This window comes from Oncorhynchus tshawytscha, unplaced genomic scaffold (assembly GCF_018296145.1).
Source record: "Oncorhynchus tshawytscha isolate Ot180627B unplaced genomic scaffold, Otsh_v2.0 Un_contig_4572_pilon_pilon, whole genome shotgun sequence".
NCBI classification, from domain to species: domain Eukaryota; kingdom Metazoa; phylum Chordata; class Actinopteri; order Salmoniformes; family Salmonidae; genus Oncorhynchus; species Oncorhynchus tshawytscha.
In genome coordinates this window covers 212,727-228,083 of record NW_024609806.1, presented here as the reverse complement: position 1 = coordinate 228,083, position 15,357 = coordinate 212,727, and the positions used below count along the sequence as shown (strand labels likewise).

At 45.8% G+C, this 15,357-nt stretch overlaps 2 protein-coding genes across 2 annotated transcripts in view; one reads left to right on the top strand and one right to left on the bottom strand.

The window, feature by feature from the left end:
- The window catches only part of tax1bp1b (Tax1 (human T-cell leukemia virus type I) binding protein 1b), a 30,716-nt gene extending 26,527 nt beyond the window's left edge, over positions 1–4,189 (bottom strand). Inside the window, exon 1 of the mRNA XM_042318496.1 lies at positions 4,045–4,189. The gene's annotated coding sequence lies outside the window, so the exon portion shown is untranslated. The remainder of the gene's footprint in view (positions 1–4,044) is intronic.
- A 932-nt stretch (positions 4,190–5,121) lies between these two features.
- On the top strand, positions 5,122–15,251 carry hibadhb (3-hydroxyisobutyrate dehydrogenase b). Its single transcript, XM_024406815.2, has 8 exons — positions 5,122–5,269; positions 8,556–8,716; positions 9,105–9,214; positions 9,399–9,520; positions 13,101–13,234; positions 13,608–13,684; positions 14,026–14,182; positions 14,410–15,251. The coding sequence occupies exons 1-8, from the start codon at positions 5,200–5,202 to the stop codon at positions 14,575–14,577; spliced, it is 999 nt and encodes a 332-aa protein (XP_024262583.1). The 5' UTR covers positions 5,122–5,199; the 3' UTR covers positions 14,578–15,251.
- Positions 15,252–15,357: the final 106 nt, after the last annotated feature.

Sequence of the window (15,357 nt, the reverse complement as noted above, 5' to 3'; positions counted from 1 at the left end):
TCACTCAGCACAGGCTGCATGGGAAGAGAAGGAGGACAACAGAGAGGCATCAGTCACTCATAACAAGCTGCATGGGAAGAGGAGGAGGACAACAGAGAGGCATGGGTCACTCAGCACAGGCTGCATGGGAAGAGGAGGACAACAGAGAGGCATGGGTCACTCAGCACAGGCTGCATGGGAAGAGGAGGACAACAGAAAGGCATGGGTCACTCAGCACAGGCTGCATGGGAAGAGAAGGACAACAGAGAGGCATGGGTCACTCAGCATAGGCTGCATGGGAAGAGGAGGAGGACAACAGAGAGGCATGGGTCACTCAGCACAGGCTGCATGGGAAGAGGAGGAGGACAACAGAGAGGCATGGGTCACTCAGCACAGGCTGCATGGGAAGAGGAGGAGGACAACAGAGAGGCATGGGTCACTCAGCACAGGCTGCATGGGAAGAGAAGGACAACAGAGGCTGCATGGGAAGAGAAGGACAACAGAGAGGCATGGGTCACTCAGCACAGGCTGCATGGGAAGAGGAGGAGGACAACAGAGAGGCATGGGTCACTCAGCACAGGCTGCATGGGAAGAGGAGGAGGACAACAGAGAGGCATGGGTCACTCAGCACAGGCTGCATGGGAAGAGGAGGAGGACAACAGAGAGGCATGGGTCACTCAGCACAGGCTGCATGGGAAGAGGAGGAGGACAACAGAGAGGCATGGGTCACTCAGCACAGGCTGCATGGGAAGAGGAGGAGGACAACAGAGAGGCATGGGTCACTCAGCACAGGCTGCATGGGAAGAGGAGGAGGACAACAGAGAGGCATGGGTCACTCAGCACAGGCTGCATGGGAAGAGAAGGAGGACAACAGAGAGGCATGGGTCACTCAGCACAGGCTGCATGGGAAGAGGAGGAGGACAACAGAGAGGCATGGGTCACTCAGCACAGGCTGCATGGGAAGAGAAGGACAACAGAGAGGCATGGGTCACTCAGCACAGGCTGCATGGGAAGAGAAGGACAACAGAGAGGCATGGGTCACTCAGCACAGGCTGCATGGGAAGAGGAGGACAACAGAGAGGCATGGGTCACTCAGCACAGGCTGCATGGGAAGAGGAGGAGGACAACAGAGAGGCATGGGTCACTCAGCACAGGCTGCATGGGAAGAGGAGGAGGACAACAGAGAGGCATGGGTCACTCAGCACAGGCTGCATGGGAAGAGGAGGAGGACAACAGAGAGGCATGGGTCACTCAGCACAGGCTGCATGGGAAGAGGAGGAGGACAACAGAGAGGCATGGGTCACTCAGCACAGGCTGCATGGGAAGAGAAGGAGGACAATAGAGAGGCATGGGTCACTCAGCACAGGCTGCATGGGAAGAGAAGGAGGACAACAGAGAGGCATGGGTCACTCAGCACAGGCTGCATGGGAAGAGGAGGAGGACAACAGAGAGGCATGGGTCACTCAGCACAGGCTGCATGGGAAGAGAAGGACAACAGAGAGGCATGGGTCACTCAGCACAGGCTGCATGGGAAGAGGAGGAGGACAACAGAGAGGCATGGGTCACTCAGCACAGGCTGCATGGGAAGAGAAGGACAACAGAGAGGCATGGGTCACTCAGCACAGGCTGCATGGGAAGAGAAGGACAACAGAAGTCCTGTATTCCAAAAAAGGAAAGGAGACAGCATCTTCTACAAATAACTGCAACAAGGTTTCAATTCATGGTGTTCTTTTAAAAAAAATATGTTTTTAAAGCTGAGATGTTTCAACCGCATGTCTTCTTTTAAAGCTGGTGTCTTAATATTTCTAAACAAAGCTCAGTCTCCAGAAGGGCAGATGACAGTGGACCTATTAGCCCGGTACATTCAGTTACGGCTCATTAGTCTGTCATAAAGATATTCATCTCTAGTAGCTGTCTTATAGGCTCATCCCGGACCAGAAATGCCGTCATCAATCTTGTCCATGTAGTTGTTCCCGTGGCGTGCGCGACCACTGTTGCTGCCGTGGTGAATATGACTACTGTTCCCGGCCGTGGTCGATATGACTACAGTTGTTGCCGTGGGGAATATGACTACTGTTGTTGCCGTGGTGAATATGACTACTGTTGTTGCCGTGGTGAATATGACTACTGTTGTTGCTGTGGTGTGCATGACTATGACACGCTCATCATCCCTGACTAGAGTTGACAAGGGTTGGTCTGTTACGGTCTGTTCCCCAGCTCTTCACTAAACTATGAAGTCAATGACTGAACAAGCAGAAAGTTTAACATACCAACATCATAAGTCGATCTGGATAAGAGTGTCTGCTTAGTCACTAAAATGTCAAATGTAATCTAAATGTACCAACAACAAAGGTCTTATCTAAAAATGCAAATCAAATTGGTTAGGAGGTGTTCTTCCTGTGTTTAGCTTTGCAGTGTGGTTGGTTCACAGAAAGCAGCAAGGATACCATCTCATTCAGACGGTTCTTATTTAGTAATCCAGATACGGCCTCCAGTTGTTTCATCCACTGAGACCTCCGAGGAAAGAACCAAACTAAATGTTGTTGGTATATTTAGACAAAGGACTTGATCAGCGACCACAGTGAGAGAGCGTTTAATGTCCAAATGCTATTCCCCATATAGTGAACTATAAAGGGTATAGGTTTAGTCTGGCCTAAACTGTCGCCTAAATGTGCTGATGAATTCCTCTGGCCACAACATCTGTCAGCATTTTCCCTGAAACAAGATAAGAGATTCTACATTCCACAGTTGCAATGAGAAAGAAGTTAACAGTCAAAGGACTTGTGCAAAAAATGCTGTCCACGATCTCATTCTCAACAGATAAAAGATATATCACTGAAGTCTAGCTAAATGTCTTATAAAGGCATGTAGGCTTTTTTATTTTATTTAACTAGGCAAGTCACTTAAGAACTAATTCTAACTTACAATGATGGCCTACCAAGAGCCAAAACACCTCATTTGGGGCCTGAGACGGGGATAAAAATAAATCGGAGAAAAAAACCACACATCATGACAAGAGAAACACCACAACACTACATAAAGAGACCTAAAGATCAGACAAGATGAGCAGGAATTTCCAGTCTCTCTGTTCAGTCACAGTGACGTGTTCAGGAAAATGGTGCACAAGAGAAGTAACTAAGACAACATTGGTAAATAGAGAAAGAAAACACAGGCCAGGGGTTGTAATCTAGACAAAACACATCAGTAACACACACCACTTATTCTCATACTAAATCATGTTAAAAACAGGCTCGTACTAAAACATTTCCAAATTATACAATTCATCATTGCCAGACAATAGCAGAGCATTGTTCGACATGCCAAATGTATGCGACCTAAAAAATATATATTTATAATTATACATTTATTATATGGATTGTGATGAGTGACATGAACCTACCTAGTTTGGTTTTACAGGTTGATAGCATCTTTATCTGAACTGTTGACAACCCAGTGCGTGTGTCAGAGAGTGTGTCAGTGAGCGTGTCAGTGAGCGTGTCAGTGAACGTGTCAGTGAACGTGTTAGAGCCAAATTAAATCACACAATGATGTAACTTTATGGCTAGCTGACGTTAGTTAATGTAATGGCATTAGAATTAACTGGGCAAGTATCATACGGCTTCCAGACATAAATATAGCCATGTGGCAAAACAAAGAAAAAGGCCTAGCTAAATCGTGTAGTTAAACTGGCATCCTGCTGTAAAGTGCTTGTTTAGGCTAGTAATCTAACATATTGCTAGCTAACTCCTTAGAGATAGCCTAGCTAGCTTGTTCCCATAGCTAGCTATGTATCTAGCTAGCTTTAACAGAGATTAATGACTATTCTCGAACATTCTCAGCCAACCTTGTACTATGTCCTCCCAAGATAGCATGAGTTGTCCGTCCACCCACCTAGCTAGCTAGTTATCGGTTTGCTGACCTGGCTTTGTCAGGGACCCTTTGGTTTGGCTAGTTAGCTAGCCAGTTAGTTCGTTAGCTAGCATATCAAGTTACCAGGGCAAGACGAATACATTTTTCAATAGTTGTTATTTTTTATCGACAAGAGCACATAATATGATAACATACCCATTTGCCATGCTGAAGAGTAGAGGAAAAACAAAGATATTCGTCAAAACTGTTATTGACGCAGTTGCTCGATGTTAAACGCAATCCCCGTCCTCTCTTCCTGGAATAGAATAACAACATTAGCTACATCACTTCCGGAGAAATACCGTTATTTGTCATGTGGGAATTCCAAACTTGTTACAATGTAACAAATTGTTAACAACGTGTTGCTAAAATAACGAATGGCACAATGAATAGATATTTGACCCACTTTCTGTTACAGGAATTAAACTCTCAAATTTGAGTAGGACCCTTCAAAATGGTAGATGTCAATATATCTGGACCATTTAAAAAAAAAACTTTATTTAACTAGGCAAGTCAGTTAATTAAGAACAAATTCTTATTTACAATGACGGCCTAGGAACAGTGGGTTAACTGCCTTGTTCGGGGGCAGAACGACAGATGTTTATATTGTCACCTCGAGGATTCGAGCTATTTGATATCTATTTTTAAATGTAACCTTTATTTAACTAGGCAAGTCAGGTAAAAACAGATTCTTATTTACAATGACAGCCTACCCCGGCCAAACCCAGACGACGCTGGGCCAATTGTGCGCCACCCTATGGGACTCCCAATCACGGCCGGATGAGATACAGCCTGGATTCGAACCAGGGAGTGTCTTAGACCGTTGCGCCACTCGGGAGCCCACAGCTGTCAGGCAATCAGCCTTCAGGGCTGGAACCATGTTTATAACAGACCTTATACCAGGGGTATGACAAAACATGTATTTTTACTGCTCTGACGACGTTGGTAACCAGATTATAATAAATAGCAATTAGGCACCTGCTTTATAGCAATAGCAGATACTGTTCTTCCATAATATAATATAACTCGATCAAAATGGACATGAGGGTTGAGGGTTGAGCTATTGAAAACGCGTTTCCACCGCCCGAGCGACCCTTGAAATTGTGTTATTAACTTCTGATTGTGCATTTCAGTGCTAGACGTATGAAATCAGCCATGTCCTTCAAGTTCATGCAGTTCAGATGTCCCGCCCCCAGTGTTTCTCATCGCAAATAAACCTGGGTAAGCGGCTTTGTGATTGGGCAGAAAACGTGTCATTTACAACCCACCCAATTATGTCACGCTGAATCCGTGGTCAGAAAGGAAAGAAACATGGCCGCTGTTTTAAGGGGGTCTCGGAACCTATGGGGAAGGAGCCTCAAACATGTTGACTTTACTTTGGGTAAGGAGTTTAAAAATATAACAAAAATATGTCTACCATCAATGTTGAGGACCTGTTTGATGACCATTCCCGTCTATGTCACGAAAGGCACCGCTGCGTGAAAAATCAACTTTGAACAAAAGTTGATTAGCATTGGCTGTTGTGGCTCGCTCACTTCTGCTAACGTTAGTTAGTTTGCTGAAATAACTAGCTAGCTAAAGTCATGGGACGTTGGTTGATCGAAACATTTGTTGTTTATCAAGACGACCGATAGCCAACACCAGCAAATGTTCTAATCAAAGGTGTGTCCGTGTGCATCTCGCACAAGTAACAAGTTCAGGGTCAAGTCAAATCCCACAGCTCTTGTCAGCAAGTCAGTCGATTAGCCAAGCGAGTTCTGTATTGAATAGAGTGATTGTTTGCACAAATATTGTCAATTATAATGCCACGCGTTCTGTAGATGTATACTGTACAGTACACGTGTTTGTTATAGACTCTTCTGTGTTTCTAGTAATAGCTTTTAGCTCAGTGGATCCCAACCTTTTCCAGTTACTGTACAACTGTATTTTACTCATCCCTGGTGTACCCCTGAAGTCCCCCGTCCCCCATGTGCCTTTTACCAATAGACCAAGTACCCCCAGGGGTCCTAGTACCACCATGTTGGGAACCACTGCTTCAGCTTATCAACCAGCTCTCATGCACAATGGAAGGAAAGGGAAAGCGGGTGAGTGAGGCCAGTACAGATCATTGAGATGTAGTCCAGCTGTAGCTAGCCTGTTCTGCTGCATGTTTTTATTACATCTCTTCTCATACCAGTGCTGTGCCCCTACTGTCCTCAAGGTAGCTCAACCCTTACCTTGAAAACCCAACCTACTGTCCTCGCTAGTAGCTCAACCCTTACCGTGATAACCCAACCTACTCTCCTTGCTGGTAGCTCAACCCTTACCTTGATAACCCAACCTACTGTCCTAGCTGGTAGCTCAACCCTTACCTTGATAACCCAACCTACTGTCCTAGCTGGTAGCTCAACCCTTACCTTGATAACCCAACCTACTGTCCTCGCTGGTAGCTCAACCCTTACCGTGATAACCCAACCTACTCTCCTTGCTGGTAGCTCAACCCTTACCTTGATAACCCAACCTACTGTCCTAGCTGGTAGCTCAACCTACTGTCCTACTGGTAGCTCTTGATAACCCAACCTACTGTCCAACCCTAGCTGGGTAGCTCAACCCTTGACCTTGATAACCCAACCTACTGTCCTCGCTGGTAGCTCAACCCTTACCTTGATAACCCAGCCTACTGTCCTCGCTGGTAGCTCAACCCTTACCTTGATAACCCAGCCTACTGTCCTCGCTGGTAGCTCATTCCTTACCTTGAAATCCCAGCCTACTGTCCTCGCTGGTAGCTCAACCCTTACCTTGATAACCCAGCCTACTGTCCTCGCTGGTAGCTCAACTCTTACCTTGATAACCAGCCTTGTGAAAAACGTGACCACCTAGCTCTCAAACTCTAGGCGGCATTCTCCCTACAGTTTTATGTGGTTCGCTTCGCCCACGACTGGCTTGTGTCAACTACAATCCCGACACTGTTTTCACGTTTTAGAAATGTTAATAATTATCGCTTGCAAAACAATAATCGTGGCTTTTGAAGCATAGCCCTTACATCAGGGAGACAGAATCCTAAATCTAAAAAAGATGCTCTTGATGTAGCAGGTTTGCACAGATACGCTGGCATACAGGTGTTCGGAGAATGCTAGATGGCTAATTAGCATAGGTGGTCGCCTGTCTTCTGTCCGTTTTCTGTTCAAAAGAGCTGCAACATGGAGATATGGCTATGTTGGAGCACTAACCTTTATAAAGGTGTGTGTAAATGTATCCTTTAAAAAAAAAGTATATTTTCTCGTTGATATGAAATAACCTTTATGCTTCCAAAAGCATTAACCGTGTTAATGTTCAGACTGAGTGTCGGAGCGCATAACAAAACTCCCCCATACAGAAGACCCCTTTCTCCAATGACTCTGTGTGATGGAACTGAGTCATGATTAAGGGCCAGTGACCTTCATTGCAATAGCAGTAGGTCTACCACACAAGACCGGGGTTGGGTCCCAACAGTCTCTCAACGTATGCTCTTGTTCACGTCCCTTCATGGAATTGACTGGTACATGGAAACTCCCTCTAGCCCATGCCTACACCATTCTAATGCCTTTACATTCGTGGGAGGACACAGTTCAGGAGGAAGTAGAGATTATTGAGACGCAGCCATGGGGTTTTGTGTGCTCTAGTTTCTGAGTGTGTGTGTGTGTGTGTGTATGGTAGTAGCCTTGTCCCATGTTCAAATGCTAGTCGGAAACTCTGACATTTACAACTTGCTGATTCGTTGAACGTGGCACGTGTGTGACTAAAATCAGTTAGCGAGTCGTAAATTTCGGAGTTTCCTAGTTCCAACTAACAAGTGAACACGGCGTCAGTCCAACAGTGGCAGGTCAGGTGTCTCTTTCCACTGAAGCCACTATGAAGATTGGCTGGGAGAGCCAGCCATGTGAGAGACCTGTAGCCTGGATGCCCCCCTTCTTCTCTCACATTTACACACCACAGTTTATTTATAAGATGCCCTTTGGCCAATACATCTCTACTTTCAGCCTTCATACATGTTTTTATAGGAAATGGTGAATGAGTTCACTACCTGTTTACTGCTTTGATATGTAATTATTGTGTTCACATTAGCTTGACTGACACTACAAGGGCTGCAGTGGGTTTTCATATCAAATGGTTTAGGATTTGAAATTAAATTCATTCTCAGGAAAAAATGAATGTCTGGAATCAGAGTAGAAATGTCTGGCCAACTTTCCTTGGTCGTATTTAGTTTTTATCAAGCTTGCCTCTGACATTACCCACTGCAATGTACTATACAGGTGTTGGGTAACTATTGATAGGGCTGGGTTATGTTTGGATTTCATTGAAACAGAACGGCAAGGCCTCGATTAGAAGTGTCCTGGCTGTTTCAATGGACTAGGGAGCCTTTTAACAGCATTTTGCTAGAGACTATAGTTTTTCACATTCTGACCATTTATTTTTGCTAGTGAAGGCCTACACAGAAAAGCTGTATTAGAGCTGTCTCAGCTTGGCTGAAAGGATAACAAAAGGCTTTGGGTAGTAGTCTAGTCTTAATACAAGTTGTTCCTGGGGTGTATTAGGAACCAAAAGGGAGGGACCTAGGCCTACCTGAACTTGTCCAATAAGAAACACTAGTTTTTGTTGGAATGTTTTGCACCGGTTTGTACTGATGAATACACCCTTGTACCTCCCAGTCTCCAGCAGGTCCATGGCCTCTAAGACCCAGGTGGGTTTCATCGGCCTGGGGAACATGGGAAAACCCATGGCCAAGAACCTGCTGAAGCACGGATACCCCGTCATCGCCACTGACGTCTTCCCTGAGTCCTGCAAAGAACTGCAAGAGTTGGGTGCCCAGGTGGGACAAAAAAAACGATCTTGCTTGTTTGCTAATGGCAGTGCATTGAGCGAAATGCGCCGGCTGATAGCATGTCATAGCTCTCTGATGTGATGTCAGCTGGTAGGTGCTCAAAAAACACAAACAAAATACCATGACTAAAAAAATCTATTGTAGATGGGTGAAACCACTTACATGAGAGTCCATCATAAGATTTTACTCTCGTCATTGCTGATCTACTTCTTAATTGAATCCCAATGGTTGCGCTTGCCTGGGGTGTAGCTTATTAGGCACCAACAGACTAAAACGGGGAGGGACTACCTGAACTTGTCCAATAGGAAACACTCGTTTTTGTATTTGAAACATTTTGCTACGGCGTACCCTAATGAATAAAGCCCTGTTTTGTCAGATTGTGGATAACCCTGCGGAGGTGGCAGACCAGGCAGACCGCGTCGTCACCATGCTGCCCTCCAGTCCCAACGTCATCGAGGTTTACACTGGGCCCAACGGTATCCTCAAGTAAGATCCCTCGCTCTCGATTACTCACTGGCAATGTCCCAAATGGCTCCCTGTTCCCTTTATAGTGCACTACTTTTGACCAGAGTCCTAATACAAGAATCAAGTCACTTAGCTATCTGTCTTTAACAGAAACCCTTCAGACTGCTGTTTTAAACTATAGGGTGGGTACTTTACTGTTCTACAGGAAGGTTAAGAAAGGCTCGCTACTCATCGACTCCAGTACCATCGACCCAGCCGTTTCCAAGGAGATGGCCGTGGCCGCGGAGAAGATGGGGGCAGTTTTTATGGACGCACCTGTGTCAGGAGGTAAGAACTAATACAGGCTGCATTCCAAATGGCACTCTTCCCTATATAGGGCTCCCGAGTGGCTCAGCAGTCTAAGGCACTGCTTCTCAGTGCAAAAGGCATCACTAAAGTCCCTGGTTCGAATCCAGGCTGTATCACATCCGGCCGTGATTGGGAGTCCCATAACGAGGCGCACAATTGGCCCAGCGTCGTCTGGGTAGGCCGTCATTGTAAATAAGAATTTGTTCTTACCTGAATTTCCTAGTTACATAACAAAACATATGTAAATATAGTGCACTACTTTTGACCCGGGCCCATAGGACTATGCTGACATTTGGGACGCAGTATTGCCTTGGGGGGCCTCTGCTGCAATCTGAGAGGACCAGCCTCTCCACTCCCTAATTGTTGAAAGGGACCAGATTTAGTAGATTGCTTTCTCTAGCACATTTGTGGCCCATGATGTGGATTATTTAAGATCACAGCATCTGGAGTTTGATCCGATGACCCTTCCATCCAAACACTCCGCTCTCAGATCCCAGCAGCTCAAAAAACTATTTCTGACCCTCCTTTTCTGAAAATGTGTTTTTTTTAAAGTCTACGACCAGTGCATCTCTCTCTCATAGCACAACTTCACAACAATTAAACTTTTTTTTTTACTGCAAACCATTTGACCAAGTTATATAAAGAGAAACGTCTCCGTCATGATCATATGTGTACTCATGTCTCTGTTGCCACACGTGTGTATCTGTGAATTCCACTGGGAGGAGGACTGATTTGTATTTCTTCCGACAACCTGCTGACTCTACCCAGGACAGCAGACTCCCATGTGGGCCTTGGTTTAGGTTAAAATGGCCGACACTGGATCATTTCCTTTCATGTCTGACAAAATGGGGAATCCATTCAGTCTCTCTGCTTATCCTATTAATGGTTCAGTCTGGGTAATAAAGAGGAGTACCTGACAGCCTGGGTCATGAAGAGGAGGAGTACCTACCTGACAGACTGGGTCATAAAGAGGAGGAGGAGTACCTTACCTACCTGACAGACTGGGTCATAAAGAGGAGGAGGAGTACCTTACCTACCTGACAGACTGGGTCATAAAGAGGAGGAGGAGTACCTTACCTACCTGACAGACTGGGTCATAAAGAGGAGGAGGAGTACCTTACCTACCTGACAGACTAGGTCATAACGAGGAGTACCTTACCTACCTGACAGACTAGGTCATAATGAGGAGTACCTTACCTACCTCACAGCCTGGGTCATAAAGAGGAGTACCTTACCTACCCGACAGACTGGGTCATGAGGAGTACCTACCCGACAGACTGGGTCATGAGGAGTACCTACCCGACAGACTGGGTCATGAGGAGGACCTACCTGACAGACTGGGTCATAAGGAGGAGGAGGAGGACCTACCTGACAGCCTGGGTCATGAGGAGGAGGAGGAGGACCTACCTGACAGACTGGGTCATAAGGAGGAGGAGGACCTACCTGACAGACTGGGTCATAAGGAGGAGGAGGACCTACCTGACAGACTGGGTCATAAAGAGGAGGAGCCGTACCTTATGGGTTAGGGAAGATGGGGGAAGAGCCATACTGACCTCCAAGCTGTAAAACACTATCACAGTCTTCAGGGGAAACGCACACTACACACACACACACTGTTTGTTTGAACTCCGCCTTTTAACTTGAGGAAAGCCACTTTGAGTTGATGTTGGCATATTTTACCATCAGGCCCTAAAGATTAGTAATGATTTATATGCATCCTTCCTGTGGCAGTGCTCATGGATTAAGGCTGTCCAGCTTCCCACGTTGAACTTGGGTGGCTGCAGGTCACAGAGGTGTGTGTGTGTGTGTGTGTGTGTTTGGTTAGAGTTAAGTATTGGCGCATGTTACTACCTTGATACTGTGCTGGAATGCCTGTGGTTGAACATGTTATCGGTGGCCAGAAACTGACCCTCCCGTGGAGGGGGGGGGGTCAAATTAGTTGCATGGTAGTAATAGAGCACAGGGGAATGCGATGAGACTTGTCATTGTTACCCAGATGATGGTACTGTAACCAAGACTTGAGCCTTTGATCAGGAGACACATCATATTTAGAACCTCCAACTCTGCTTCTTCTGAATCCAGCAAGGAGCTTAGCTGTAGCCCAGTTTGGACGTATCCAGGGTACCTTCTCCAACCCAGACTTACTTTGTGCGAGATGGTCTAAACTCAGGCTGTTTCCCTGTGCTTTTGAGAGACCTCTGGTTCTCTGTCCTTCATGTGTTGCCTCTTCCAGCCAGAACCCACAGTGCGTCAGAGAGGTTTGGCAGCAGACTCACTGTTGGAAGGAATGCCTTGTTTTCTGGAGCAATAATAGGAAAGCCACAACCTGGGATGCAGCCCAAATGGGCCCCTGTTCCCTATATTGTGCACTACTGTTGACCAGAGCCCTGTTCCCTATATAGTGCACTACTGTTGACCAGAGCCCTGTTCCCTATATTGTGCACTACTGTTGACCAGAGCCCTATATAGTACACTACTGTTGACCAGAGCCCACAGGGAGCTAGTTAAAAGTAGTGCACAATATAGGGGAGTAGGGTTCTATTTTGGAACGCGCCCCTGCTCTGTCAGCGTAGTCATCATACAATAACCTAGTCCCAAATCCAGTCCATTATGACACAGAAAAATACAATTGTTTTCTTATACATTTTTATTGAAATCAATTAGACTTGTACATAAAGCCTTGGGAAATGTTTATCATTAAAGACTACTGTGCTGACTGGAATGAAAACGTTTGACCACAGAACTCTAGCTACGTAGCCACCAAAAAAACACATTCACTTTCACTGTAATGCATGTCCTTAGAGACTCCATAATTGGTGTGTGTGTGTTGGTTCCCAGGCTGTGTGAGATGGCAGAGATGCAGTCGTCACACACACACACACTGCCCATTATTATGGCAGAGACCGAGGGCCTGTAGCTTTGGCAACAGAAATGAAAGGGTTGCCTTTTTTATCTACGCATTTTGGGGCTTTGTATCTTAACTTTTTAATGTGTTTAAAAATGAAAATGTTTAAAATAATTTCTATATTTTAACTGGTTATCCCACATTTGTCATGGGATTTGAGACATCTCTTTCTCTCAGCCAGCTTTTTGCTGCCACTTCATTTTGTCTAAATATGTTTAGCTCCCTTTACTTTCCCCACAACCGTATGTTTGACTGAGTATGAAGCTATTGAAATAATCCACAAGCCTTGGGCTTACCTCATTTTTAATTTCAGTTGATTTGATGTGGAATTACTTTCTCAGCCAAACTTGGTGAGAGAAGGGTGGGTGTTGGACAAGAGAACAAGCTGTTTTAGTAAAGTACTCTGTACATTTGCATCAATCTTTCTGTGATTACCTCATAAGTTTTGAGAAGTAACAACAGTGACTGACAGACTTACTATTGTAATGAAACCGCCATGTTTTATAAGCTACAAGCACAGCCCATCCCAAGGCCCTGGGCGTGTGTTTGTCTGGTGTGTGCTATGCTCCCAAATGTACAACGTTTCCTCTTCACCCAAGTCTTCATCAGATATTCTCACGTTTAGGATGTGCATCTCACCTGCCTTTTGTCCAGGTGTGGGGGCTGCCAGCTCGGGGAAGCTGACCTTCATGGTGGGGGGAGTAGAGGAGGAGTTCACTGCGGCCCAGGAGCTGCTCACCTGTATGGGAGCCAACGTGGTGTACTGTGGGGCTGTCGGCACTGGACAGGTAGGTAGTCCTACACCTTTACATGACCTCAAATGGCCCCCTATTATTTATTTATTTATATTTAAAAAATTGTGGGGGGTCATTTAGCAGACGCTCTTATCCAGAGGAACCTACAGGAGAAGTTAGTGTTAAGTGCCTTTTTTTTCACCAAGTCGGTGCAGGGATTCAAACCAGCGACCGTTTTGTTACTGACCCAATGATCTTAACCGCTAGGCTACCTGTCCCCGAGGCCTTGGTCAAAGGTTAAACAATTAAGGGAATAGGGTGCCATTGGGGATACACACATTACGTTCCTACTAGGGGCATTATGGGTGGATTATTACAAAATGACATGTGACTACATGGGATGTAACCAGCAGACTGTTTCTTACAGGCAGCCAAAATCTGCAACAATATGCTGCTGGCGATAGGCATGATCGGGACCTCTGAGACCATGAACCTTGGCATCAGGTTGAGTATTCACAATACATTCACAGCAGAGAACATATCTCCAACAAAATGTCTTGTTGCACTTAACGCTTGATGAACATGCTGTGAGTATCGTACAGATCTGTAACACTACCACTATAGTCGCTCTCTTAAAGTAACTATCCAATGGAAAAGCTCCTTATTTTTATGAAGCTCCTACTCTATCAACTGTCTACATGTTGTCTCTGACTCATCCTTTACTTGTAGTTATGACTAACCAGCAATCAGAGAAATTACACACAGTAAACAGTAACCCACCTTAAACTTGTAAAATAAATGTTTTTTTTTTTTTTTTATGCTTGTGATTTCCTGGCCCCTGGCAGACTAGGTCTGGACCCTAAGCTACTGGCTAAGATCCTGAACATGAGTTCAGGCCGCTGCTGGTCCAGTGACACCTACAACCCTGTACCTGGTGTCATGGAGGGAGTCCCCTCTGGAAACAACTACCAGGGAGGCTTCGGGACCCAACTCATGGCCAAGGTGTGTCTCTCGCTCTCTCTCGCTCAAGATGTTTTAGTACACAAATGTTTGAGTGACACATGATTCTTCAGGGGCTCTTTTAATTTCCTGTGACTTTATTTTAGTTAATGTCTCTGTCAATAGTATTAACTTTGTAACTGGAAAGAGATGTGCGTTTGACATGTTTTAACTGTGCTGTGTACAACAAGCGGTGATGCAGAGAGCTAATGAGAGTTTGTCCTCTTCAGGACCTGGGGCTAGCCCAGACTACAGCCACCAACACCAAGACCCCTGTCCCTCTGGGCTCCCTGGCCCACCAGATATACCGCATGATGTGTGCTCGGGGCTACTCCGGCAAAGACTTCTCCTCTGTCTTCCAGTTCCTGCGGGAGGATGAAGAGAACGAGGGCCAATAGGGGTGGGGGAACAGTACCCCCCCCCTCCCCCATCCATAGCTTTAGCAGGGTCTATTCCATACAAGACTACTACCATGTAGTTAGGATGCGTCTGTTTGCCCCCCCTCTCCCCAGGACTTGTCAAGACGTGTGTATTGGGTCAAAGCCAAGAGAGCGCAGCCAGCCGTGAAAACGTGACAGATCATCTCAGCAGAGTACTAGACTACACTGTGTCTGTAAGATGGGAGTCATGTTGCCTCTGTGATCCTGCCTTTTGTTAAAGTAGCTTTCTAATAATGTTTTCGATGGCTTGGCTAGAAGACGGATGTTTGAGGTGTGGGGAGGCTCTCAAGTCACTGTCACTCAGTAGGCTGACTAACCACTACAGCTATCAACATGACGATATCAGTGCTACCTTAGGACACGTTGTCATGGAAAGCAGACCCAGGCGTTGTCAAGGAAATGACCCGCATTATACTCGTTAACGACCACACTCGTCAACAATAGACCACTGGGACTTCAGATGATTGTTAGTTCTCGTCACCACTCACCTCACTGCAACGGCACAGTGTTGATCCTGTTGGTTGATTTGTTTTCCTCTTCCTGTTGGGTTTATTTACTTTGACATGGAGGGATAGAATGTTCCTGTCCTATTTGTATGTGTTTTACTGTTTAATAAAAGGAGAGAGACTATAGGTATGTTTCCTTCCAGTGATATTGGATTGCTTTTTCACCCACTACTCTAAAGCCTTTCACAGGTGTCTGTTTGCAGGAGGATGTGTCTGTACTGTCTGTCAGCAG